The following is a 26713-nucleotide window of genomic DNA, read 5'->3' as shown; positions in this document are numbered from 1 at the left end:
GCTCTCTTTCTTCTCCTCTCATTTTTGTATTTCTTCCTCTCTCTCTCCACATTCTTTCCGTTTTTTGTTTCTCACTTTCCCTCCACTCCTTTCCCTTTTTCTTTCTCTCCCTCTTCCTCTCACTCTCTCTCCCCACTCCTCTCTCTTTCTCTTTCTTTCTTTCTCTCTTTCTTTCTTCACTGCTAATTCTTTCTTTCTCTCTGCTTTTTTCGCTTTCTCTCTCCACTGCTTTCTTTCTTCCTATTTTTCTCTTTCTTTCCCTCTCTATCTCCACTCCTCTATCTTTCTCTCAGTCCCACTCACTTCACTCCTCTCTGTTTTTCTTTCTCCACTCATCTCCCTCCTTTTCTTTCTCTTTTTTCTCTCTCCCTCTCTCTTCTCCCTCTTTCTCTCTTTTCCTCTCTTCTCCCTCTTTCTCTCCCTCTCTCTTCTCCCTCATTCTCTCTCTCCTCCCCCTCCCTCTCTCTCTCTCTCTTCTCCCTCCCTCTCTTCTCCCCCTCTCTCTCCCTCTTCCCCCCCTCTCTCCCTCCTTCTCCTTTCCCCCTATTCTCTCTTCTCCCTCTTTCTCTCTCTCTTCTCCCTCTTTCTCCCTCTCTTCTCCCCCTCTTTCTCTTCCTCTCTCTCTTCTCCCTCTCTCTCTTCTCCCCCTCTTCCTCTCACTCTCTCTCCCCACTCCTCTCTTTCTTTCTTTCTTTCTTTCTTTCCTGCTAATTCTTTCTCTCTGCTTTTTTCGCTTTCTCTCTCCACTGCTTTCTTTCTTCCTATTTTTCTCTTTCTTTCCCTCTCTATCTCCACTCCTCTACCTTTCTCTCAGTCCCACTCACTTCACTCCTCTCTGTTTTTCTTTCTCCACTCATCTCCCTCCTTTTCTCTCTTTTCCTCTCTTCTCCCTCTCTCTTCTCCCTCTTTCTCTCTCTCTCTCCTCCCTCCCTCTCTTCTCCCTCTTTCCCTCCCCCCTCCCTCTCTCCCCCCTTCTCCTTCTTTCTCCCTCTTCTCTCTCTTTTCTCCCTCTTCTCCCTCTTTCTTTCTCTCTCTTTTCTCCCTCTTCTCCCTCTTTCTTTCTCTCTCTTTTCTCCCTCTTCCTTTCTCTCTCTATTCTCCCTCCCTCTCTCGTCTCCCTCTCTCTCTCTTCTCCCTCTTTCTTCTCCCTCTCTCTCTCCTCCCTCTCTCTCTCTTCTCCCTCTTTCTCTCTCTTCCTCTCCTATCCTGTCCATCTATCCCTCTTTTCCAGTAGCAGCCACTAGAGGGAGACTGCTTATAAAATAGTCATAAAAATATGAAACTGGAAGCCGTATAAATCGTGAGCAATTCACCTAACAATTCTTTTCAGGTCCACATGACAATAATAACCCAACGTGTGAACTTAGTAAACACGCGTCACATCACTTTAAATTACTTTTGCTTTTGGTTCTTATTTCTTTCCACTGAAGAGAATTCCAGTAAAAGTGAGGAGAATGTTTCCCTTGGAGCTTTGAAGACCCCCGACTCCTGTGCAAACCCCTTGTGTCCAGACACACGAGACTCCATTTTCTGAGCCTGCAGCAATCTGGGTTTCTGGTCCTCCTGCCTAAACCTTGCATGCCGCCAAATCTCTATCTCCCCGCCTTCCCTCAGTGTGGGAGATTTGTTATAACAGAGAGCAGGTGTGGGAGATTTGTCATAACAGAGAGCAGGTGTGGGAGATTTGTCATAGCAGGGTTACTATGTATACGATGTTTTGTATCGCTCACTACGCCCTCGTTTAGTCGCATGTCTGCTGCATCATCAGGAATTTCTGCTGGTGTGTCAAGGATATCTAGAATATAATTGAAGGTAATGAGCAAAGCAATTAACATTTTTTTGACGTATCAATTTGTTCCACTGACCAATCTGTTCATAATAAAAGCCAAATTCTAGTCAGACGGCTAAATAAATAGATGAAGGACATATCAGGGAGTCGCTGTGTCTGCCAAAAGATTTGTATTCCTGTCCATCCAGATCTGGGATTTACACAGCCCTGACAAGGCAGTACAACTGGGCTGTTGACCTGACCTTTCCCTGCATTAAACCTTGGTCACATCCCCACCCCTTTTCTGTGATTGGACCGTTAAGGAGCAGCAGCAGCTCACTCCCCTGTCACTCTTTCCCTGCATTAAACCTTGGTCACATCCCCACCCCTTTTCTATGATTGGACTGTTAAGGAGCAGCAGCTCACCCCCATCACTCTTTCCCTGCATTAAACCTTGAGCACATCCCCACCCCTTTTCTATGATTGGACCGTTAAGGAGCAGCAGCTCACCCCCCTGTCATTCTTTCCCTGCATTAATCCTTGAGCATATACCCACCCCTTTCCTGTGATTGGACTGTTAAGGAGCAGAAGCTCACCCCCGTCACTCTTTCCCTGCATTAAACCTTTGTCACATCCCCACCCCTTTCCTGTGATTGGACTGTTAAGGAGCAGAAGCTCACCCCCGTCACTCTTTCCCTGCATTAAACCTTGGTCACATCCCCACCCCTATTCTGTGATTGCACCGTTAAAAAGCAGCAGATCACCCCCCTGCCACTCTGTCCTCTCCTCCTGCCAGTGAATTTAGAACATGATAAAGCAACACACTTGATTGGTCCATAGTGCTTCACCTCCTTCTCTCAGTTTGAGTGCTGCTGTACAAGTGAGAATGGGAGAACATCGAATGTTCTCAGGCTATAGTTTCTGCAGATCGAATGTGTAAATAGGGAAAATACCGCATTAAGGCCACTAGATGGAGCTGACTCATAAGAAGTTAGTATGCTCCTCCGCTCCATCTAGTGGCCATAATACGGTATTGTCCCCTTGGTGTTTGCACCGATTGGAGATGAATAAATGTTTTTTGTGGTTTTTCGGGTGCGGTGTCACTCCTTGTACATAGGACTGCAGAACAACCCCCCTTCCCACCACCGACACCAGAACCACCACCTTTTCTCATCCTGATAATAGAGGGGGAGGTGTTCTGTAGTCCATGGGGGAGAACCAGGCAGGGCTCATAACAGTGTTTGGGATTCCAGTGCAGTACTGCCAGATCACTACAAGAACGTTCGGACTAAACTGGTTTTCTGGCATCTGATGGAGTTAGAATGTGTGAAGGAGCTGACTATTAAACATGTTATTCTGCAGATTTCTCCAATAAAGAAAGCCGTATTGGATGCAATATAGTCTGAGAACATTCGATCAGAAGAGAAATTACCCAAAAAACATTCAATCCAAAAGGAAAATACCCTGAGAACATTCGATTAGAAGAGAAAGTACGATAAAGACAACCAATCGGAAGAGAGAATATACTAAAAATACTTGATCCCACAACAAATTTCCTCAAGGAACATTCAGACAAGAAAATACCCTACGAACGTTCAATCAGAAGAGGAGATACCCGAAGGACATTTGTTTAGAGGAGGAGATACCCTAAAAGAACATTTGACCAGAAGAGGAGATATCCAAAGAACATTCGATCAGAAGAGGAGATATCCTAGAGACATTCGATCAGAAGAGGAGATATCCAAAGAACATTCGATCAGAAGAGGAGATATCCTAGAGACATTCGATCAGAAGAGGAGATATCCAAAAAAACATTCGATCAGAAGAGGACATAACCTGAGGACATTCCATCAGAAGAGGAGATACCCAAAGAACATTCGATCAGAAGAGGAGATATCCTAGAGACATTCGATCAGAAGAGAAGATACCCAAATTACATTCATTCAGAAGAGGAGATATCCTAGAGACATTCGATCAGAAGAGGAGATATCCAAAGAACATTTGATCAGAAGAGGAGATATCCTAGAGACATTCGATCAGAAGAGAAGATACCCAAATTACATTCATACAGAAGAGGAGATATCCCAGAGACATTCATCCAGAAGAGGAGATATCCTAGAGACATTCATTCAGAAGAGGAGATACCCTAGAGACATTCATTCAGAAGAGGAGCTACCCTAGAGACATTCATTCAGAAGAGGAGATATCCCAGAGACATTCATCCAGAAGAGGAGATATCCTAGAGACATTCATTCAGAAGAGGACATATCCTAGAGACATTCATTCAGAAGAGGAGATATCCAAAGAACATTCGATCAGAAGAGGAGATATCCTAGAGACATTCGATCAGAAGAGAAGATACCCAAATGACATTCATACAGAAGAGGAGATATCCTAGAGACATTCGATCAGAAGAGGAGATATCCAAAGAACATTTGATCAGAAGAGGAGATATCCTATAGACATTCGATCAGAAGAGGAGATATCCAAAGAACATTCGATCAGAAGAGGAGATATCCTAGAGACATTCGATCAGAAGAGGAGATAACCTAAGGACATTCATTCAGAAGAGGAGATACCCTAGAGACATTCATCCAGAAGAGGAGATATCCTAGAGACATTCATTCAGAAGAGGGGCTACCCTAGAGACATTCATCCAGAAGAGGAGATATCCTAGAGACATTCATTCAGAAGAGGAGATATCCTAGAGACATTCATTCAGAAGAGGAGATATCCCAGAGACATTCATCCAGAAGAGGAGATATCCTAGAGACATTCATTCAGAAGAGGAGCTACCCTAGAGACATTCATTCAGAAGAGGAGATACCCTAGAGACATTCATTCAGAAGAGGACATATCCTAGAGACATTCATTCAGAAGAGGAGATATCCCAGAGACATTCATTCAGAAGAGGAGATATCCGAGAGACATTCATTCAGAAGAGGAGATAACCTAGAGACATTCATTCAGAAGAGGAGAAAACCTAGAGACATTCAGAAGAAGAAGAGATATCCTAGAGACATTCATTCAGAAGAGGAGATACCCTAGAGACATTCATTCAGAAGAGGAGATATCCTAGAGACATTCATTCAGAAGATGAGATACCATATGAACATGTGGCCAGAAGAGGAGATACCCTAGAGACATTCATTCAGAAGAGGAGATATCCAAAGAACATTCGATCAGAAGAGGAGATATCCTAGAGACATTCGATCAGAAGAGGAGATATCCAAAGAACATTCGATCAGAAGAGGAGATATCCTAGAGACATTCGATCAGAAGAGGAGATATCCAAAGAACATTCGATCAGAAGAGGAGATATCCTAGAGACATTCGATCAGAAGAGGAGATATCCAAAGAACATTCGATCAGAAGAGGAGATATCCTAGAGACATTCGATCAGAAGAGGAGATAACCTAAGGACATTCATTCAGAAGAGGAGATATCCTAGAGACATTCATCCAGAAGAGGAGATATTCTAGAGACATTCATTCAGAAGAGGAGATATCCTAGAGACATTCATTCAGAAGAGGAGATATCCTAGAGACATTCATTCAGAAGAGGAGATATCCCAGAGACATTCATCCAGAAGAGGAGATATCCTAGAGACATTCATTCAGAAGAGGAGATACCCTAGAGACATTCATTCAGAAGAGGAGCTACCCTAGAGACGTTCATTCAGAAGAGGAGCTACCCTAGAGACATTCATTCAGAAGAGGAGCTACCCTAGAGACGTTCATTCAGAAGAGGAGATATCCCAGAGACATTCATCCAGAAGAGGAGATATCCTAGAGACATTCATTCAGAAGAGGACATATCCTAGAGACATTCATTCAGAAGAGGAGATAACCTAGAGACATTCATTCAGAAGAGGAGATATCCGAGAGACATTCGATCAGAAGAGAAGATACCCAAATGACATTGATACAGAAGAGGAGATATCCTAGAGACATTCGATCAGAAGAGGAGATATCCAAAGAACATTCGATCAGAAGAGGAGATATCCTAGAGACATTCGATCAGAAGAGGAGATATCCAAAGAACATTCGATCAGAAGAGGAGATATCCTAGAGACATTCGATCAGAAGAGGAGATAACCTAAGGACATTCATTCAGAAGAGGAGATACCCTAGAGACATTCATTCAGAACAGGAGATACGCTAGAGACATTCATTCAGAAGAGGAGCTACCCTAGAGACATTCATCCAGAAGAGGAGATATCCTAGAGACATTCATTCAGAAGAGGAGATATCCTAGAGACATTCATTCAGAAGAGGAGATATCCCAGAGACATTCATCCAGAAGAGGAGATATCCTAGAGACATTCATTCAGAAGAGGAGATACCCTAGAGACATTCATTCAGAAGAGGAGCTACCCTAGAGACATTCATTCAGAAGAGGAGCTACCCTAGAGACATTCATTCAGAAGAGGAGATATCCTAGAGACATTCATTCAGAAGAGGACATATCCTAGAGACATTCATTCAGAAGAGGAGATATCCTAGAGACATTCATTCAGAAGAGGAGATATCCTAGAGACATTCATTCAGAAGAGGACATATCCTAGAGACATTCATTCAGAAGAGGAGATATCCAAAGAACATTCGATCAGAAGAGGAGATATCCTAGAGACATTCGATCAGAAGAGAAGATACCCAAATGACATTCATACAGAAGAGGAGATATCCTAGAGACATTCGATCAGAAGAGGAGATATCCAAAGAACATTCGATCAGAAGAGGAGATATCCTAGAGACATTCGATCAGAAGAGGAGATATCCAAAGAACATTCGATCAGAAGAGGAGATATCCTAGAGACATTCGATCAGAAGAGGAGATATCCAAAGAACATTCGATCAGAAGAGGAGATATCCTAGAGACATTCGATCAGAAGAGGAGATAACCTAAGGACATTCATTCAGAAGAGGAGATACCCTAGAGACATTCATCCAGAAGAGGAGATATCCTAGAGACATTCATTCAGAAGAGGGGCTACCCTAGAGACATCCATTCAGAACAGGAGATACGCTAGAGACATTCATTCAGAAGAGAAGATATCCTAGAGACATTCATTCAGAAGAGGGGCTACCCTAGAGACATTCATTCAGAACAGGAGATATGCTAGAGACATTCATTCAGAAGAGGAGATATCCTAGAGACATTCATTCAGAAGAGGAGATATCCCAGAGACATTCATCCAGAAGAGGAGATATCCTAGAGACATTCATTCAGAAGAGGAGATACCCTAGAGACATTCATTCAGAAGAGGAGCTACCCTAGAGACATTCATTCAGAAGAGGAGCTACCCTAGAGACATTCATTCAGAAGAGGAGATATCCCAGAGACATTCATCCAGAAGAGGAGATATCCCAGAGACATTCATTCAGAAGAGGACACATCCTAGAGACATTCATTCAGAAGAGGAGATATCCTAGAGACATTCATTCAGAAGAGGACATATCCTAGAGACATTCATTCAGAAGAGGAGATATCCAAAGAACATTCGATCAGAAGAGGAGATATCCTAGAGACATTCGATCAGAAGAGAAGATACCCAAATGACATTCATACAGAAGAGGAGATATCCTAGAGACATTCGATCAGAAGAGGAGATATCCTAGAGACATTCGATCAGAAGAGGAGATATCCAAAGAACATTCGATCAGAAGAGGAGATATCCTAGAGACATTCGATCAGAAGAGGAGATATCCAAAGAACATTCGATCAGAAGAGGAGATATCCTAGAGACATTCGATCAGAAGAGGAGATAACCTAAGGACATTCATTCAGAAGAGGAGATACCCTAGAGACATTCATCCAGAAGAGGAGATATCCTAGAGACATTCATTCAGAAGAGGGGCTACCCTAGAGACATTCATTCAGAACAGGAGATACGCTAGAGACATTCATTCAGAAGAGGAGCTACCCTAGAGACATTCATCCAGAAGAGGAGATATCCTAGAGACATTCATTCAGAAGAGGAGATATCCTAGAGACATTCATTCAGAAGAGGAGATATCCCAGAGACATTCATCCAGAAGAGGAGATATCCTAGAGACATTCATTCAGAAGAGGAGATATCCTAGAGACATTCATTCAGAAGAGGAGATACCCTAGAGACATTCATTCAGAAGAGGAGCTACCCTAGAGACATTCATTCAGAAGAGGAGCTACCCTAGAGACATTCATTCAGAAGAGGAGATATCCCAGAGACATTCATCCAGAAGAGGAGATATCCTAGAGACATTCATTCAGAAGAGGACATATCCTAGAGACATTCATTCAGAAGAGGAGATAACCTAGAGACATTCATTCAGAAGAGGAGATATCCGAGAGACATTCATTCAGAAGAGGAGATATCCTAGAGACATTCATTCAGAAGAGGACATATCCTAGAGACATTCATTCAGAAGAGGAGATATCCAAAGAACATTCGATCAGAAGAGGAGATATCCTAGAGACATTCGATCAGAAGAGAAGATACCCAAATGACATTCATACAGAAGAGGAGATATCCTAGAGACATTCGATCAGAAGAGGAGATATCCTAGAGACATTCGATCAGAAGAGGAGATATCCAAAGAACATTCGATCAGAAGAGGAGATATCCTAGAGACATTCGATCAGAAGAGGAGATATCCAAAGAACATTCGATCAGAAGAGGAGATATCCTAGAGACATTCGATCAGAAGAGGAGATAACCTAAGGACATTCATTCAGAAGAGGAGATACCCTAGAGACATTCATCCAGAAGAGGAGATATCCTAGAGACATTCATTCAGAAGAGGGGCTACCCTAGAGACATTCATTCAGAACAGGAGATACGCTAGAGACATTCATTCAGAAGAGGAGCTACCCTAGAGACATTCATCCAGAAGAGGAGATATCCTAGAGACATTCATTCAGAAGAGGAGATATCCTAGAGACATTCATTCAGAAGAGGAGATATCCCAGAGACATTCATCCAGAAGAGGAGATATCCTAGAGACATTCATTCAGAAGAGGAGATATCCTAGAGACATTCATTCAGAAGAGGAGATACCCTAGAGACATTCATTCAGAAGAGGAGCTACCCTAGAGACATTCATTCAGAAGAGGAGCTACCCTAGAGACATTCATTCAGAAGAGGAGATATCCCAGAGACATTCATCCAGAAGAGGAGATATCCTAGAGACATTCATTCAGAAGAGGACATATCCTAGAGACATTCATTCAGAAGAGGAGATAACCTAGAGACATTCATTCAGAAGAGGAGATATCCGAGAGACATTAATTCAGAAGAGGAGATATCCTAGAGACATTCATTCAGAAGAGGAGATAACTTAGAGACATTCATTCAGAAGAGGAGATATCCTAGAGACATTCATTCAGAAGAGGAGATATCCTAGAGACATTCATTCACAAGAGGAGATACCCTAGAGACATTCATTCAGAAGAGGAGATATCCTAGAGACATTCATTCAGAAGAGGAGATACCCTAGAGACATTCATCCAGAAGAGGAGATATCCTAGAGACATTCCATCAGAAGAGGAGATATCCAAAGAACATTCGATCAGAAGAGGAGATATCCTAGAGACATTCATTCAGAAGAGGAGATATCCTAGAGACATTCATTCAGAAGAGGAGATATCCTAGAGACATTCATTCAGAAGAGGAGATACCCTGCGAACATTTGGATTGACCCCACACAGCCACTATTTAACACATTGTGCAAAAAATCCCTGAAACAAAAGGGTGAATGTTGGTTGATTCACACGGAACACATGTACACGCAGCTTCGCAGGGTGAATATCTGCAAATCCGTAATCCTGTGACAGGCAGATTGTGTGATTTCTGCACACCAGGAATATAGAGAACAACAACTGATGATGTTACAATGTACAGAATGAAGGGTTACAGTGGCAGCTCAGTGCAAATGTTGGCTTACGTTTCCCCTCCCCCTTCCTAACCCTCCCCCTCCCTCCCCTCGCCTGTGTATGATGCTCGGCTCTCCTGTCACAGCAAACTTGTCGAGATCTTCAGGCTGAAGGTAAGTGTGTCAGTATGTACTGCTGTCAGTGTGTGATGGTGGGGTGCAGGGCTCCTGGATGGTGGCCAGCTTGGCCTGTGAGATCAGCAGTGCTGCTTGGTGAGGACTGATCAGGGACAAGCAATGCTCTCCAGGGCTGCTGCTGGTCCTGGATGAGATCTGTTCTTGTGTCAGGGAATAACAAATGATATACTTGTAATATGTTCCTGCAAACATTCCCTGCAGGTGAATCTTCCAGGTCCAGGAGTTTTCAATGACAGATGGTGGATTCTCTAACCGAGAATGTTTGGTGAAAGTCACATTCACTGCTTTATGAAAAGGGTTTGCACCTGTGAATTGGGGTCTCCCACCTTGCCTGACTCTTGCACAGCGGGGGCTAAAATCTGTTAAAGGGTCCATCCAGTGGGGGTGATTTTTGTTTTTATTGCGAGTAATGCCAGGACTCAACGCCCCCCTGTCCGATCTTCCCAGAGTTCTGTGTGTCTAGATTTTAACGTGTTACTGAACCCCCAACAGTACAATCAGTCTGTAGATGCAGTAAAGCGCGCTTGTTATACTCACTGTAGAACATAAGGGGTTAATCCTCTGCACTGTGTAAAAAGGCTGTTTGATCCTGTCTTCTCTGATCCTCCCTTCTTCCAGTGTCCCCCTCTTATCTCCTGATAAGTCATATCTTGTGGGGTCACTGCACATGCTCAGTTTGGTGTGTATTGCTAGAGAGTTTTTTTCCTTGGGAGGGTGCATGTGATCAGCACAGGGCCAATCAGCACTGTCCAGACAGGGGTCCTGCATCCTCCTAACTAGAACAAAATGAAAACCAGTGCTTTCCTGGACACTGATAGAAGTCACAAGACTGCTATATACTGCTGATGAGAAAAGGTATTTAGCAGTTTATATTTACTAAAATAATTGCACTTCCATGTTGTGTGTACTGTGGGAGACCGGATATAGTGAATGCGGGGTCCGGGGAGAGCGGATATAGTGTGCGCCGCGCTCCTATATATTAGTATATACAGCTTATACTACTAAAGTGTATCAATATAGTGAATAGTGACTATACCACTAATTACATATATTACATATAAATCACATGCACAGTGAATACTCCTAAAGTGATAGTGCCTTAGTGGGTGCTATGGTGTAAACCCATATTGCACCTCTATATAACTGTGTACATACTATATGATTAATGCAAACACATATGTGCACGTGCTGGTAATACACAAATAATGAATAAAGTCTTTGAAATAAATGTGCAAGTGAATATTCTGTTCCTTTTCTCCAAGTGCTAGATGGTCTCCTTATATGCTCACCTCTATATTTGCCTGAACAAATCCAGGCAAATACGCTTTTTATCCTTCCAGGATAGATGAAATGGGATGATGCCTTTACTCCAGCCGTCCTATACGGTGGACATACCTATGGATGGATCCTCCTGTTCTTTCCTTTATCTCCCTGTGTATCAATGAGTACACTGAATAGCTCTCTTGGGATCTCCCAGTTCCCCTCCTGGGGTTGTTTCCTCGTTCACTCCTCCTTATAGCAGCTCATGGGATGTTTGGTCAAAGAAGAAAAAGCAGACCATAGTGTCTTATCCTTGTACAAAAAATGGATTTATTTCTGCCACTAACAGGTATAACTTGGTGGCATACAGCTCATATGTGATCCAGACAGGTATAGATGGCAGTCAGCAGGTGAAAAAGCCGGTAGCAAGAACCTCTCTGTAGCTGCCCCTGCAGTGCTATCTGCCTGTGCTTGTATTCGGATCTACTCGCTTCTCCAGTGCAATGTCGTGACGTCAGAGCCCCTCCCCTACGCGTTGCGTCACAGGGTCACGTGACTTCATCAGGGGGAATATGATTGGATCATATTCATATTCCCCCTGATGAAGTCACGTGACCCTGTGACGCAACGCGTAGGGGAGGGGCTCTGACGTCACGACATTGCACTGGAGAAGCGAGTAGATCCGAATACAAGCACAGGCAGATAGCACTGCAGGGGCAGCTACAGAGAGGTTCTTGCTACCGGCTTTTTCACCTGCTGACTGCCATCTATACCTGTCTGGATCACATATGAGCTGTATGCCACCAAGTTATACCTGTTAGTGGCAGAAATAAATCCATTTTTTGTACAAGGATAAGACACTATGGTCTGCTTTTTCTTCTTTGACCAAACATCCCATGAGCTGCTATAAGGAGGAGTGAACGAGGAAACAACCCCAGGAGGGGAACTGGGAGATCCCAAGAGAGCTATTCAGTGTACTCATTGATACACAGGGAGATAAAGGAAAGAACAGGAGGATCCATCCATAGGTATGTCCACCGTATAGGACGGCTGGAGTAAAGGCATCATCCCATTTCATCTATCCTGGAAGGATAAAAAGCGTATTTGCCTGGATTTGTTCAGGCAAATATAGAGGTGAGCATATAAGGAGACCATCTAGCACTTGGAGAAAAGGAACAGAATATTCACTTGCACATTTATTTCAAAGACTTTATTCATTATTTGTGTATTACCAGCACGTGCACATATGTGTTTGCATTAATCATATAGTATGTACACAGTTATATAGAGGTGCAATATGGGTTTACACCATAGCACCCACTAAGGCACTATCACTTTAGGAGTATTCACTGTGCATGTGATTTATATGTAATATATGTAATTAGTGGTATAGTCACTATTCACTATATTGATACACTTTAGTAGTATAAGCTGTATATACTAATATATAGGAGCGCGGCGCATTCGTTTTTCTATCATCTATACACACTAGTTAAGTGAGTCAGTGTAAGTGCCAGCGCACCCCATACACTTTTAGATTTAATTATTTATCATATACCTCAATTCATAATAGCTCACAAGTATTCACTATAAAAGAGCGGATATAGTGAATGCGGGGTCCGGGGAGAGCGGATATAGTGAGCGCAGGGTCCCGGGAGGGCAGATATAGTGAATGCGGGGTCCGGGGAGAGCGGATATAGTGAGTGCAGGGTCCCGGGAGAGCAGATATAGTGAATGCAGGGTCCCGGGAGAGCAGATATAGTGAGTGCAGGGTCCCGGGAGAGCAGATATAGTGAATGCAGGGTCCCGGGAGAGCCGATATAGTGAATGCGGGGTCCGGGGAGAGCGGATATAGTGAGTGCAGGGTCCGGGGAGAACAGATATAGTGAATGCGGGGTCCGGGGAGAGCGGATTTAGTGAATGCGGGGTCCGGGGAGAGCGGATTTAGTGAATGCGGGGTCCGGGGAGAGCGGATTTAGTGAATGCGGGGTCCGGGGAGAGCGGATTTAGTGAATGCGGGGCCGGGGAGAGCGGATATAGTGAATGCGGGGTCCGGGGAGAGCGGATTTAGTGAATGCGGGGGCCGGGGAGAGCGGATTTAGTGAATGCGGGGGCCGGGGAGAGCGGATATAGTGAATGCGGGGGCCGGGGAGAGCGGATATAGTGAATGCGGGGCCGGGGAGAGCGGATATAGTGAATGCGGGGGCCAGGGAGAGCAGATATTGTGAATGCGGGGGCCGGGGAGAGCGGATTTAGTGAATGCGGGGGCCGGGGAGAGCGGATTTAGTGAATGCGGGGTCCGGGGAGAGCGGATATAGTGAATGCGGGGTCCGGGGAGAGCGGATATAGTGAATGCGGAGTCCATCCACAGGGGATCAGTATTTTATTCCGAGCAATGCCGGAGCTCAACGTCCACTTGACCAACCTGATCTGCACGGGAAGGGGGGGGGGGCTCTTGATGCACGCTCTTGGCTTGATCAAAACGGACATATTAGGATTCCCATGTGTGACTTGGAATCTCCTGGTTTGCCTGACTCTGGAACAGCAGGGCTTAGAATCTGTTAAGCCTTGGTTCACACTGAACACAACTTCAAAATCACGCTACTTCACTTGAATGTTCAGTTTCAAAGCCGCAGATCAGTGCGATTTTTTTTTTTTTTTTTTTTTTTTTTTTTTTTTTTTTTTTTTTTTTTTTTTTTTTTTGCTTCCGATTTCACTGTGGCTTGCAACAGAAGTCAATGCAAGTTGCAAAGAAATTGGAAAAAAGTAGTACAGGAACTATTTTTGAAATCTAACTGATTAATACCATTCCATAGAAGTACATTCGGGGCGAATTCAGGAGCGATTTGTAAATCGCATGTTGCACCTGAGGTCGCACCAGTGTGAACCAAGGCTTAAAGCGGAGGTCCAGCCGCAATTAAAAAAAAATATAAAAGTCAGCAACTACAAAAACTGTAGCTGCTGACTTTTAAAAAACGGTCACTCCCCTGTCCCTCGATCCCGCTGTGTCCTCACACCAGCCGGGTTGACCGACCGTCCTGTCTCCTCGGCGCCGTCATCTTCAGTGTGGGCACAGCTTGCGGCTTCACAGCCGGGTGCCCACTGCGCATGCGCGAAGAGTGCTGCACTTTGTGAATGGCCCCGTAGTCTTCTGGGACCTGTCACGTGTCCCAGAGGACTATGGGGAGGACAATTTCTGTTTCCGATCGCCTAGGTGATTGCAGCGGGTACCTGTTAAATCCCCCACGCTCCCCAAAGGTGCCAATCCTTAATGGGGAGTGGAGGACAGATGCATCCCTAGGGTTGGTGTCACCTGATGGGATAACACCCCCTCCTACGATCCCCGCAGAATAGATCGGATCTGTGGATTGAGCATAATGGATCGGACTCCAATCCATTATGCTCCCCGATCCACAGATCTGATCCATCCTGCGGGGATTGTCGGCTTTCTTTACAACTTACCTTTTTGTGGAGCGGGTCCGGTGTCACCCCCGTATAGGTTGCATGCTGACGATCCCCGCAGGATGGTTTGGATCTGCGGATTGAGCATAATGGATCGGAGTCCGATCCATTATGCTCCCCAATCCCCAGATCGTCGGCTTGCTTTACAACTTACCTTTTGGTGGAGTGGGTCCGGTGTCACCCTGTGTGGTAGGTGTCACCCGGTGCAGTGCGCACCCCCCGCACCTGCCTCGGAACGCCACTGGCGGAGGACAAAGCCTTAAAGCGGAGCTTCCCCGTTTGGGTGGAGCTCCTCTTTAAGGATCGATCTCTGGTGTTGAATATTTCATTGTGAGCAACGGCGTGCCGGTTCAAGTTCAGGATCCTCTTGACCGACCTTCGCAACACCATCTGCCGCTCTGAATTTGATATCCCCTCTCGGCTCCATAACAAGGGACGTATTAGGATTTGCACCTGCAAATTGGAGTTTCCCAGCTCACCCTATTTTGGCAGAGCAGATTTAGAATCTGTTCAAGGATCGATCCTGGGACGAATATTTCATTGTTGGAGATGCTGCGTCAGTCCATTATGGGAAGCCTTGCCGCGTGGATGCCGCCTCTCCGGACCTGTGGAGTTGGTTTGAACTTTTCCTTCCTCTGATTACAAAAGTGAAGTCTGAAGTTCCCAGTGTGTCTTAGGATACGCTGTTCTGGGGTCCAAGGTCTGCGTCCGCTCGTCTCCATAGAAATGGAGTATTGCCAACAAAGACAGTAACAAAAAAACCAGAGTATCATAAAACACAACATAAAAATGGAGTGATGCCAACAAAGCATTGCCTGTTGTGGTTTAGGATCCTTTGTATTTCTCACTATCTGATCTGGCTTGTGATTCTACACAGCTCAATCAGTTGTATTTGTTGCATTTTGGATACTTTGTGTCTCTTGTAGAAAAAAACCCCATCAAATAAAGAATTTGTTTAAAAAAAACAAAAGGGGGGGGGGGTGTTAAAGGTGACATATTAGGGTTTGCAGATGGGAATGGGACTCCTCTGGCTTTCCTGATTCTGGCAATGAAGAGGTGAAACTCAAGAACAGTTGAAGATAGGGGGCAGCACAGAGGCTAAGTGGTTAGCACTTCCACCTGGCAGTACTCTGGTCGTCGGTTCAAATCCCAACCACGGCACCACCTGCCTAGAGCATGCATGTTCTCCCTGTGCCTGTGTGGGTTTCCTCCGTGTACTCCGGTTTCCTGCCACACCCCAAAGACACACTGGTAGGTTAAATGGCTCCCGTCTAAATTTGCCCTAGTATGTGTATGTATGAATGTGAGTTGGGGACCCGTGATTGTACGCCCCTTGAGGGTAAAGCTGGTCATGCACACATAGATTTTCATATGGGAATATTAATTTCAAGAATATTCGTTTGATTTTATAATTGTTAATGGGGGTGAAATCGATGTTCGTTTTCGACCTCCGTGATGGGAAAATTCGAAGGGGCAGGAAGGAAAACTTTTCTTGATCAAACAAACCTTCGGTCAGTGTATGTGCTGATCTTCAGAATTTACATTTAATTTTGAAGTCGAATTTTAACAGCAAAAGACAATTTTCAAACGACATCCGGCCATTCATCGAATGGTCAAAGAATTTTCATACATAGTTACATAGTTAGTCTGGCTGAAAAGAGACAAAAGTCCATCCAGTTCAACCATACAAAAAATAAAAAGTTATAATCCTACACCCACAGTGGATCCAGAGGAAGGCAAAAAGCCCAGCAAAGCACGATCCAATTTGCTCCTGCTGGGAAAAAAACTCCTTCCTGATCCCCCGAGAGGCAATCTGATATTCCCTGGATCTACTTTCCCTATAAATGTTATATCCAGTTATATTCTGTGTATCCAAGAAAGAATCCAGGACTTTCCTACAGCAATCCACTGAGCTGGCCACAACCAACTCTTGAGGGAGTCTATTCCACATTCTCACAGCTCTTACTGTGAAGAAACCTTTCCGTGTTTGCAGATTAAATTACTTTTCATACGACTTTTCGTACGAATGTTCTCATCCGAGAATCTATAGGTGTATGGCCAGCATTAGGGACTGATGTGAGTGTACAATATAAACGTGACATGCTGCGTAAATTGACGGCGCTATACAAGTACCTGATTGTAAGCTCCCAGGATCAGGGCCCGCCTATCCCTCTTGTATTGAACTGTATTGTTGCTGTATTGTCTCCCGATATATTGTAAAGCGCTGAGCAAACTGTTGGCGCCATAAATCCTGTATAATAATAATAATAATACCTGAAATAATAATGTGCCAGGGGAGAAATGTTTATTATGGATTGATCGGGGATATCTGACCTTCCCAGAGTCTCCGGGGGCACCGCCTGCCACAAAAATGACTCTTTAGGATTTGCATGTGGTGATTGGAATCTCCTGGATTCCCTGATTCTGGGATAAAGCCTGTTGAGGGTTCATCGTTGGTTAATTTTTTTTTATTTCGATTGGCCGGAGCTAAATATTTGATGGTGAGTGGTGCCATGCGTGCTGCGCCCAGCGCCTGTTCAGACGTTGTACCAAAATAAAGTGATAAAATTGGGTTTGCTTCTACAAATCGAAACCACACTGCTTCCCTGTTCCCTCATAACAGTTGTTCCACATTCAGATCGCTCTTCAGGGAGCACGTGATGGGTGATGAGGGGGCGTTGTAACCCCTTGAACCCCACACCAGCACACTACAGCTGTATGCACAATGAATGCCAGGTGGCCCCATTCACTGGGATCGGTCACGTTCGGCAGGTAGTAGCACCCAGCAGGGAGCAAACCTCGGAGAATGTGAGAGATGGAAGAACACTGACATAAGCAGGCCATAGAAGGGTCGAAAAGTGAACTTTTAAAAAAAAAAAATGAAAAATCGGTTGTTTGATCGGCCAACGTTACCACCAACGGTAAAAAAATCAGCTGATTTTCGTCCCGTCTACAGCCGGCATTTAACCCCATAATTACTTCTGTCCCTGCAGAGAGCTCCGCTATTATATTTTATATGAAAAGTATTGCGGTTGCAACAATGTATCCATTTGTATCCATTTCGGATACAGATGGTTTTATTCGGACACAAATAGATACATTGTTGCAACCGCAATACTTTTCATATAAAATATAATAGCGACTGGAATTCTTCTTCTTTTAAGCTGTGACTGGAGAAATGACCGAGACTCCCGCCATATCGACATCAGCAGACTGTGGTGCCGTCCACCATCGGGCCATGTTCAGTAGATGCTGGAGAAATAAACAGCCTGACAGTCTCTTCTATTTCTAGGGAATTCTATTAGTGAGAACCTGGGTCTGTACAACCGCTGTGCCCATTATGAGGGGTTCCCACCATCCCTGTGCTGAGTTCCCGGGTCTGTGCATCCGCTGTGCCCATTATGAGGGGTTCCCACCATCCCTGTGCTGAATTCCCGGGTCTGTACACCCGCTGTGCCCATTATGAAGGGTTCCCTCCATCCCTGTGCTGAGTTCCCGGGTCTGTACACCCGCTGTGCCCATTATGAGGGGTTCCCTCCATCCCTGTGCTGAGTTCCCGGGTCTGTACACCCGCTGTGCCCATTATGAGGGGTTCCCTCCATCCCTGTGCTGAGTTCCCGGGTCTGTACACCCGCTGTGCCCATTATGAGGGGTTCCCACCATCCCTGTGCTGAGTTCCCGGGTCTGTACACCCGCTGCTTCTCAGTAAGAAATCCGTTTTGGGTGGAATTACCCTTTATAAACAATGAGAGGTGGTATGTGTAATGATGGATTGTGTAGGCGTGATGGGGGCTCTGGCAGCTGTTCGGAGTTCATAGTACAATGCTATCGCACTTTCCTGTCTGTATGGTGGACAGCTGAGCTTATGTTGGATGGATGCCGGATTATAACACATGAGCTCCTCCAGACAATCCACCCATTGGCTGACACACACTTGTACTGAGGCCCCAGCACCATACAGAAGGTCACGCTATGCATCCATTCATACTGATGGCAATAGTTTAGTATACTGTGTGTGTGTATATGTGTATGTATATATGTGTGTGTGTGTGTATGTACAGTCAGGTCCATAAATATTGGGACATCGACACAATTCTAACATTTTTGGCTCTATACACCACCACAATTGATTTGAAATGAAACAAAAATGATGTACTTTAACTGCAGACTATCAGCTTTAATTTGAGGGTATTTACATCCAAATCAGGTGAACGGTGTAGGAATTACAACAGTTTGCATATGTGCCTCCCACTTGTTAAGGGACCAAAAGTAATGGGACAATTGGCTTCTCAGCTGTTCCATGGCCAGGTGTGTGTTATTCCCTCATTTTCCCAATTACAATGAGCAGATAAAAGGTCCAGAGTTCATTTCAAGTGCGCTATTTGCATTTGGAATCTGTTGCTGTCAACTCTCAAGATGAGATCCAAAGAGCTGTCACTATCAGTGAAGCCATCATTAGGCTGAAAAAAAACAAAACAAACCCATCAGAGAGATAGCAAAAACATTAGGCGTGGCCAAAACAACTGTTTGGAACATTCTTAAAAAGAAGGAACGCACCGGTGAGCTCAGCAACACCAAAAGACCCGGAAGACCACGGAAAACAACTGTGGTGGATGACCGAAGAATTCTTTCCCTGGTGAAGAAAACACCCTTCACAACAGTTGGCCAGATCAAGAACACTCTCCAGGAGGTAGGTGTATGTGTGTCAAAGTCACCAATCAAGAGAAGACTTCACCAGAGTGAATACAGAGGGTTCACCACAAGATGGAAACCATTGGTGAGCCTCAAACACAGGAAGGCCAGATTAGAGTTTGCCAAACGACATGTAAAAAAGCCTTCACAGTTCTGGAACAACATCCTATGGACAGATGAGACCGACATCAACTTGTACCAGAGTGATGGGAAGAGAAGAGTATGGAGAAGGAACTGCTCATGATCCTAAGCATACCACCTCATCAGTGATCATGGTGGTGGTAGTGTCATGGCGTGGGCATGTATGGCTGCCAATGGAACTGCTTCTCTTGTATTTATTGATGATGTGACTGCTGACAAAAGCAGCCGGATGAATTGTGAAGTGTTTCGGGAATATTATCTGCTCATATTCAGCCAAATGCTTCACAACTCATTGGACGCTTCACAGTGCAGATGGACAATGACCCAAAGCAGACTGCAAAAGCAACCAAGGAGTTTTTTAAGGGAAAGAAGTGGAATGTTCTGCAATGGCCAAGTCAATCACCTGACCTGAATCCGATTGAGCATTTCACTTGCTGAAGACAAAACTGAAGGGAAAATGCCCCAAGAACAAGCAGGAACTGAAGACAGTTGCAGTAGAGGCCTGGCAGAGCATCACCAGGGATGAAACCCGGCGTCTGGTGATGTCTATGCGTTCCACACTTCAGGCTGTAATTGACTGCAAAGGATTTGCAACCAAGTATTAAAACGTGAAAGTTTGATTTATGATTATTATTCTGTCCCATTACTTTTGGTCCCTTAACAAGTGGGAGGCACATATGCAAACTGTTGTAATTCCTACACCATTCACCTGATTTGGATGTAAATACCCTCAAATTAAAGCTGACAGTCTGCAGTTAAAGCACATCTTGTTTGTTTCATTTCAAATCCATTGTGGTGGTGTATAGAGCCAAAAATGTTAGAATTGTGTCGATGTCCCAATATTTATGGACCTGACTATATATATATATATATATATATATATATATATATATATATATATATATATATATATATATATATATATATATACACGGCTCAAAAAAATGAAAGGAACACTTTGAAAACCCATCAGATCTCAATGGAGACAAATCTCCTGCTGGATCTCTATACTGCCATGGACGGGGTGATGGGTGAGGAACGTAAGGATGGCCCATCGTTTGATGGAAATGAAAGTGATCGACCTACAGAGGACTGAATTTAAAGACACCCCGAAAATGAAGAAATGATGCAGCAGGCGAGTCCATTTTGCTGAAATGTCATTGCAGCAACTCAGAATGGTCCTCAGTAGTCTGTGTGGCCCCCACATGCTTGTATGCATACCTGACAACGTCGGGGGAGGGTCCTAATGAGACTGCGGATGGTGTCCTGGGAGATTTCCTACCAGGAATTGACCAGGGCATCACTGAGCTACTGGACAGTCTGAGGTGCAACCTGGTGGCGTTGGATGGACCGAAACATGACATCCCCCGGAGGTGTTCTATTGGATTTAGGTCAGGTGAGCGTGGGGGCCATTCAATGGTATCAATTCCTTCATCTTCCAGGAACTGCCTGCATACTCTCCCCACATGAGGTTGGGCATTGTCGTGCACCAGGAGGAACCCAGGACCCGCCGCACCAGGAGGAACCCAGGACCCGCCGCACCAGGAGGAACCCAGGACCCGCCGCACCAGGGGGAACCCAGGACCCGCCGCACCAGGGGGAACCCAGGACCCGCCGCACCAGTGTAGGGTCTGACAGTGGGTCCAAGGATTTCATCCCGATACCTAATGGCAGTCAGGGTGCCATTGTCTAGCCTGTAGAGATCTGTGCATCCCTCCATGGATATGCCTCCTCACACCATCACTGACCCACCGCCAAAACGGTCATACTGAACCATGTTACAGGCAGTAGAACGTTCTCCACGGCTTCTCCAGAGCCTTTCATGTCTGTCACATGTGCTCAGGGGGAACCTGCTCTCACCTGTGAAAAGCACAGGGCGCCAGTGGTGGACCTGCCAATTTTGGGGTTCAATGGCAAATGCCAATCCAGCTCTAGAGGACGCCGGGTCCTCAGGTCACCCTCATGAAGTCTGTTTCTGATTGTTTGGTCAGAGACATTCACACCAGTGGCCTGCTGGAGGTCATTTTGTAGGGCTCATCCTGTTCCTCCTTGCACAAAGGAGCAGATACTGGTCCTGCTGATGGGTTAAGGACCTTCTACGGCCCTGTCCAGCCCTTCTAGAGGAACTGCCTGTCTCCTGGAATCTCCTCCATGCTCTTGAGACTGTGCTGGGAGACACAACAATCCTTCTGGCAATGGCAGGTATTGATGTGCCATCCTGGAGGAGTTGGACTGCCTGTGCAACCTCTGAAGGGTCCAGGTATGGCCTCATGCTACCAGTAGTGACACTGACCCTAGCCAAATGCAAAACAGTCAGAAAAGATGAGTAGGGAAAAAAATATCAGTGGCCTTCACTTGTAAAACCATTCCTGTTTTGGGGGCGTCTCATTGTTGCTCATCTAGTGCACCTGTTGTTAATTTCACCAAAGCAGCTGAAACTGATGAACAACCCCCTCTGGTACTTACCTGACCAGATCAATATCCAAGGAGTTTCATTGACTTGATGCTAGACTCGGATTACAAAGTCTTCCTTTCAGTTTTTTTTTTTGAGCTGTGTGTCATATTCATATATATATATATATATATATGACCCTGTTCCTTAAAGTGGACTTGTCACTGATACATTGTTGCATTGATCTTACAAAATAGTAAATGCTAATTTTTTTTTTTCTAACTTGGTACGGTGAAAATTGATTATCCTCTGCCAGGCTGCTGCAATTATCGGGTGCCTTTTGGCACTGCTGTGCGCCACCATTTTTCCTGAAACGTGTCCCATCTCTGCGTTATTGATACAGGGTCATTGGCGGGCAATATGGCGCCACACAGTAGTGTAGTACCAAGTTATCCCAGCAGAGGGGAACATGATTTATATTTATATGAACAGCCTATTTCTATTATGGTAGTCACACTCACAGGTGACAGGTCCTCTTTAATGCGACAGTAAAAGTTACTCGACGCCGGATGTGAAATTCTGACAGCTGGCAGGAAATATTAACCACTTCCTACCCTTTTTTTTTTTTTTTTTTTGAACCTTCAGGTCGCTTTACATCAGGAGTCTTAGCTTGAGCTAAATGCTAAATCCTTCACCTTTTTCTTTGTGTTTTGGGAAAGATATCTTCATGTGCCACTGCAAGCAGCCACTGAGAAGTTAGCTGTCTTTGTTTTAACGAGCACTGCGTAATGAAAGCTGCACTCTGATTGGTCATGGTGGGTACCGCCTCTACTGAGCTGATTATAAAATCATCTATAAAGGTAAAGATCCGAATGGGTTTGGGTAACAGCGCTGGCAAGGTGACGGAACACAATGGGCCAAATGACTGATCAGCGCTATTAAAATAGCGTAGATTGCAACATTTTTGCTAGATAAAATAACGATCGCAACCCATGTGCCTGTGGAATGCGAAAATCAGCCGAACACTGAGAGAAGTCACAAGACTGCTATATACTGCTGGGGGGAAAAGGGATTCAGCAGTTATATTTACTAAAATAATTGCATTTCCATGTTCTGTGTACTGTGGGAGACCAGATATAGTGAATGTGGGGTCCGGGGAGAGCGGATATAGTGAATGGCGGGGTCCGGGGAGAGCGGATATAGTGAATGTGGGGTCCGGGAAGACCAGATATAGTGAATGCAGGGTCCGGGGAGAGCGGATATAGTGAATGCAGGGTCCGGGGAGACCGGATATAGTGAATGCGGGGTCCGGGAAGACCAGATATAGTGAATGTGGGGTCCGGGGAGAGCGGATATAGTGAATGGCGGGGTCCGGGGAGAGCGGATATAGTGAATGTGGGGTCCGGGAAGACCAGATATAGTGAATGCAGGGTCCGGGGAGAGCGGATATAGTGAATGCAGGGTCCGGGGAGACCGGATATAGTGAATGCAGGGTCTGGGAAGACCAGATATAGTGAATGCAGGGTCCGGGGAGAGCGGATATAGTGAATGCGGGGTCCGGGGAGAGCGGATATAGTGAATGCGGGGTCCGGGGAGAGCGGATATAGTGAATGCGGGGTCCGGGGAGAGCGGATATAGTGAATGCGGGGTCCGGGGAGAGCGGATATAGTGAATGCGGGGTCCGGGGAGAGCGGATATAGTGAATGCGGGGTCCGGGGAGAGCGGATATAGTGAATGCGGGGTCCGGGGAGAGCGGATATAGTGAATGCGGGGTCCGGGGAGAGCGGATATAGTGAATGCGGGGTCCGGGGAGAGCGGATATAGTGAATACGGGTTCCGGGGAGAGCGGATATAGTGAATGCAGGGTCCGGGGAGAGCGGATATAGTGAATACGGGTTCCGGGGAGAGCGGATATAGTGAATACGGGTTTCGGGGAGAGCGGATATAGTGAATACGGGTTTCGGGGAGAGCGGATATAGTGAATGCGGGTTCCGGGGAGAGCGGATATAGTGAATGCGGGGTCCGGGGAGAGCGGATATAGTGAATGCGGGGTCCGGGGAGAGCGGATATAGTGAATACGGGTTCCGGGGAGAGCGGATATAGTGAATACGGGTTCCGGGGAGAGCTGATATAGTGAATGCGGGTTCCGGGGAGAGCGCATATAGTGAATACGGGTTCCGGGGAGAGCGGATATAGTGAATGCGGGGTCCGGGGAGAGCGGATATAGTGAATGCGGGTTCCGGGGAGGGTGGATATAGTGAATGCAGGGTCCAGGGAGAGCGGATATAGTGAATACGGGGTCCTGGGTTTAGTGACACTTGAAGGGGGGAAAGGGGACATAGTAAGGTTTGCACCCTGCAAATAGGAATCTCCCACTTTATCTGATTCTGGCAAAGCAGGGGTTAAAATCTGTTAAGGGAATATTTCTTTGCCAGCGATGCCTGCTCTATATCAGCTCGATCGACCTTCGCAGAGTTTGTGGGGAGCTCCATCTGCTATGTCCACCCTTGCCTCCAGAAAGAGGAGAGAATGCTTACTGTTTGTATTGAATATAATGGTCTTTAGATGTATTGTACACAAGGTTTGTATGAACTGAGCTACAGAAGTCCTTTTAAAGCTTCCGCATCTTCAAAGCATTCAGAAAATCCAAAGAATTGTGAAGATAGACAGTCTCCAGGCTGGAGACACACTGAATGGATTGTGGAACATTCTGTACAGTTTGCGGGTGAGGTGGTCTTTGGGTCTACTGTTGTTCCTTACACAGTTCTTCCTTCTCCCGCAGATGGCACCGGAGGAAGGCCAGGTGTACGTGGTGACCGGGGGATGCGGCTTTCTTGGCTCTCACCTGGTCCGAATGTTGGCAGAACGAAGCAATAACTTGTCTGAGATCCGAGTATTTGATCTGCACCTGGATGAGACCCTCGGGACCCTCAGCAATGGTGAGTGATAGTAACCCAACTCCAAGGATCCCCAATACCCCAGGAGGCATCAGAGGTCCTTCACCTTCCTCCCCAAAATGTTGAAGCCAAACTTGGGTCAGTTTTATGTTTGTGAACAGTTAGACTTTTTGTCCTGTTTTTCATTTCTCTCTGTGACCCCACTAGGGAAATTTTCCCATGCCAAGGATTCCGGGAGATTTTCCCTCACCAAGAATTGGGGCCCTATTGCAGACATTTTCCCTCACCAAGAATTGAGGAACCTTACTGGGGAGTTTCCCTCACCATGAATTGGGGAACTCTACTGGGGAGATTTTCCTTCACCAAGAATTAGGGAACCCTACTGGAGAGATTTTCCCTTACCTAGAATTTGGGAACCCTACTGGGGAGGTTTTCCTTTACCATGAATTGAGAGACCTTACTGGGGAGATTTTCCCTCACCATGAATTGGGGAACCCTAATGGAAAGATTTCACCTCACCAAGACTTAGGGGACCCTACTGAAGAGATTTTTCCTCACCAACAATTGAGGGACTCTACTGAGAGATTTTTTTCTCACCAAGAATTGAAAGACCCCATTGCGAGAATTTTCTCTCACTAAGAATTGGGGAACCCCATTGGAAAGATTTTCCCCCCACTAGGAATTAGGGGACCCTACTGGGGAGATTTTCCCTCACCAAGAATTGAGGGACCCTACTGGGGAGATTTTCCCTCACCAAGAATTGAGGGACCCTACTGGGGAGATTTTCCCTCACCAAGAATTGAGGGAGCCTACTGGGGAGATTTTCCCTCACCAAGAATTGAGGGACCCTACTGGGGAGATTTTCCCTCACCAAGAATTGAGGGACCCTACTGGGGAGATTTTCCCTCACCAAGAATTGAGGGACCCTACTGGGGAGATTTTCCCTCACCAAGAATTGAGGGACCCTACTGGGGAGATTTTCCCTCACCAAGAATTGAGGGACCCTACTGGGGAGATTTTCCCTCACCAAGAATTGAAAGACCCCATTGCGAGGATTTTCCCTCACTAAGAATTAGGGAACCCCATTGGAAAGATCTCCCCCCCTCCACTAGGAATTAGGGGACCTTACTGGGGAGATTTTCCCTCACCAAGAATTAGGGGACCCTACTGGGGAGATTTTCCTTCAGCAACCTCAACAAGGTTTTGGGATGTGGTTTTGTCTGGGACAGGTAGGCAAAGATAGTCAAACAGCATGAAAAGCTGACCGCAGAATCCCAGGACATTGCAGCTCGCTCTCCTCAATGGGCGGTTGGATGAAAACGGATGTATATGGTTTGGTACCCTCAAAGCCCCATTAGTTGTTCTTGGTTAGGGTCATATTTAATACATTTCTGATGAGGGGTGTGGTACTAGTAAAACTCTGTTCGCAAGGATATGGAGAGTCATTTTGTCTCCATCTCCCACTCTTTGTATATTTAGGCCCCATGTACACAGGAAACTGACTGCTGGACTGCTTTAACGCAGGTTAAAAAACGTCTGTTTAGCCGCGTTTGCATACCGCGTTTATGCGTGTTTGCGTTTAGAAGCATTTTTTAAAGATAAAAAACAAATGCCCAGAATGCACTGAAAAGTGGTAAATTATTAACTATTTCAGATTGTTTCAGAGAAATACAGAGAGTAGAAGCAGAGACAGCAGTATGTGTTGAGATAATTAGGTTTGAGTTGCTCATTAACATTTCTTTTGTTTCCAAGGGTGGGAAAGGTGTCTGGTGGAGGGAGTCAATAAGGCCACCTGGTAGGGGGTCCTCATGAGGAATTTGTGGTGTGAATGGTCATTAACATATCTTTTGTTTCCAAGGGTGGGAGAGGTCTGAGGTGTGAATGGTCATTAACATATCTTTTGTTTCCAAGGGTGGGAGAGGTCTGAGGTGTGAATGGTCATTAACATATCTTTTGTTTCCAAGGGTGGGAGAGGTCTGAGGTGTGAATGGTTATTAACATATCTTTTGTTTCCAAGGGTGGGAGAGGTCTGAGGTGTGAATCGGTC

General features: G+C 45.5%; 1 protein-coding gene across 1 annotated transcript in view; it reads left to right on the top strand.

The window, feature by feature from the left end:
- The first annotated feature begins 9718 nt into the window (after positions 1-9718).
- HSD3B7 (hydroxy-delta-5-steroid dehydrogenase, 3 beta- and steroid delta-isomerase 7) overlaps positions 9719-26713 on the top strand; it is a 79047-nt gene continuing 62052 nt past the window's right edge. The window contains exons 1-2 of the mRNA XM_089657845.1: positions 9719-9798; positions 24552-24708. Coding sequence (XP_089513971.1) covers positions 24552-24708 — 157 coding nt within the window. The 5' untranslated portion in view covers positions 9719-9798. The remainder of the gene's footprint in view (positions 9799-24551; positions 24709-26713) is intronic.

The sequence above is a fragment of the Staurois parvus genome, unplaced genomic scaffold (assembly GCF_062004578.1).
Source record: "Staurois parvus isolate SC_StPar_1 unplaced genomic scaffold, SC_StPar_1.0 ptg001035l, whole genome shotgun sequence".
NCBI classification, from domain to species: Eukaryota; Metazoa; Chordata; class Amphibia; order Anura; family Ranidae; genus Staurois; species Staurois parvus.
This window is presented reverse-complemented; position numbering and strand designations above follow the sequence as displayed.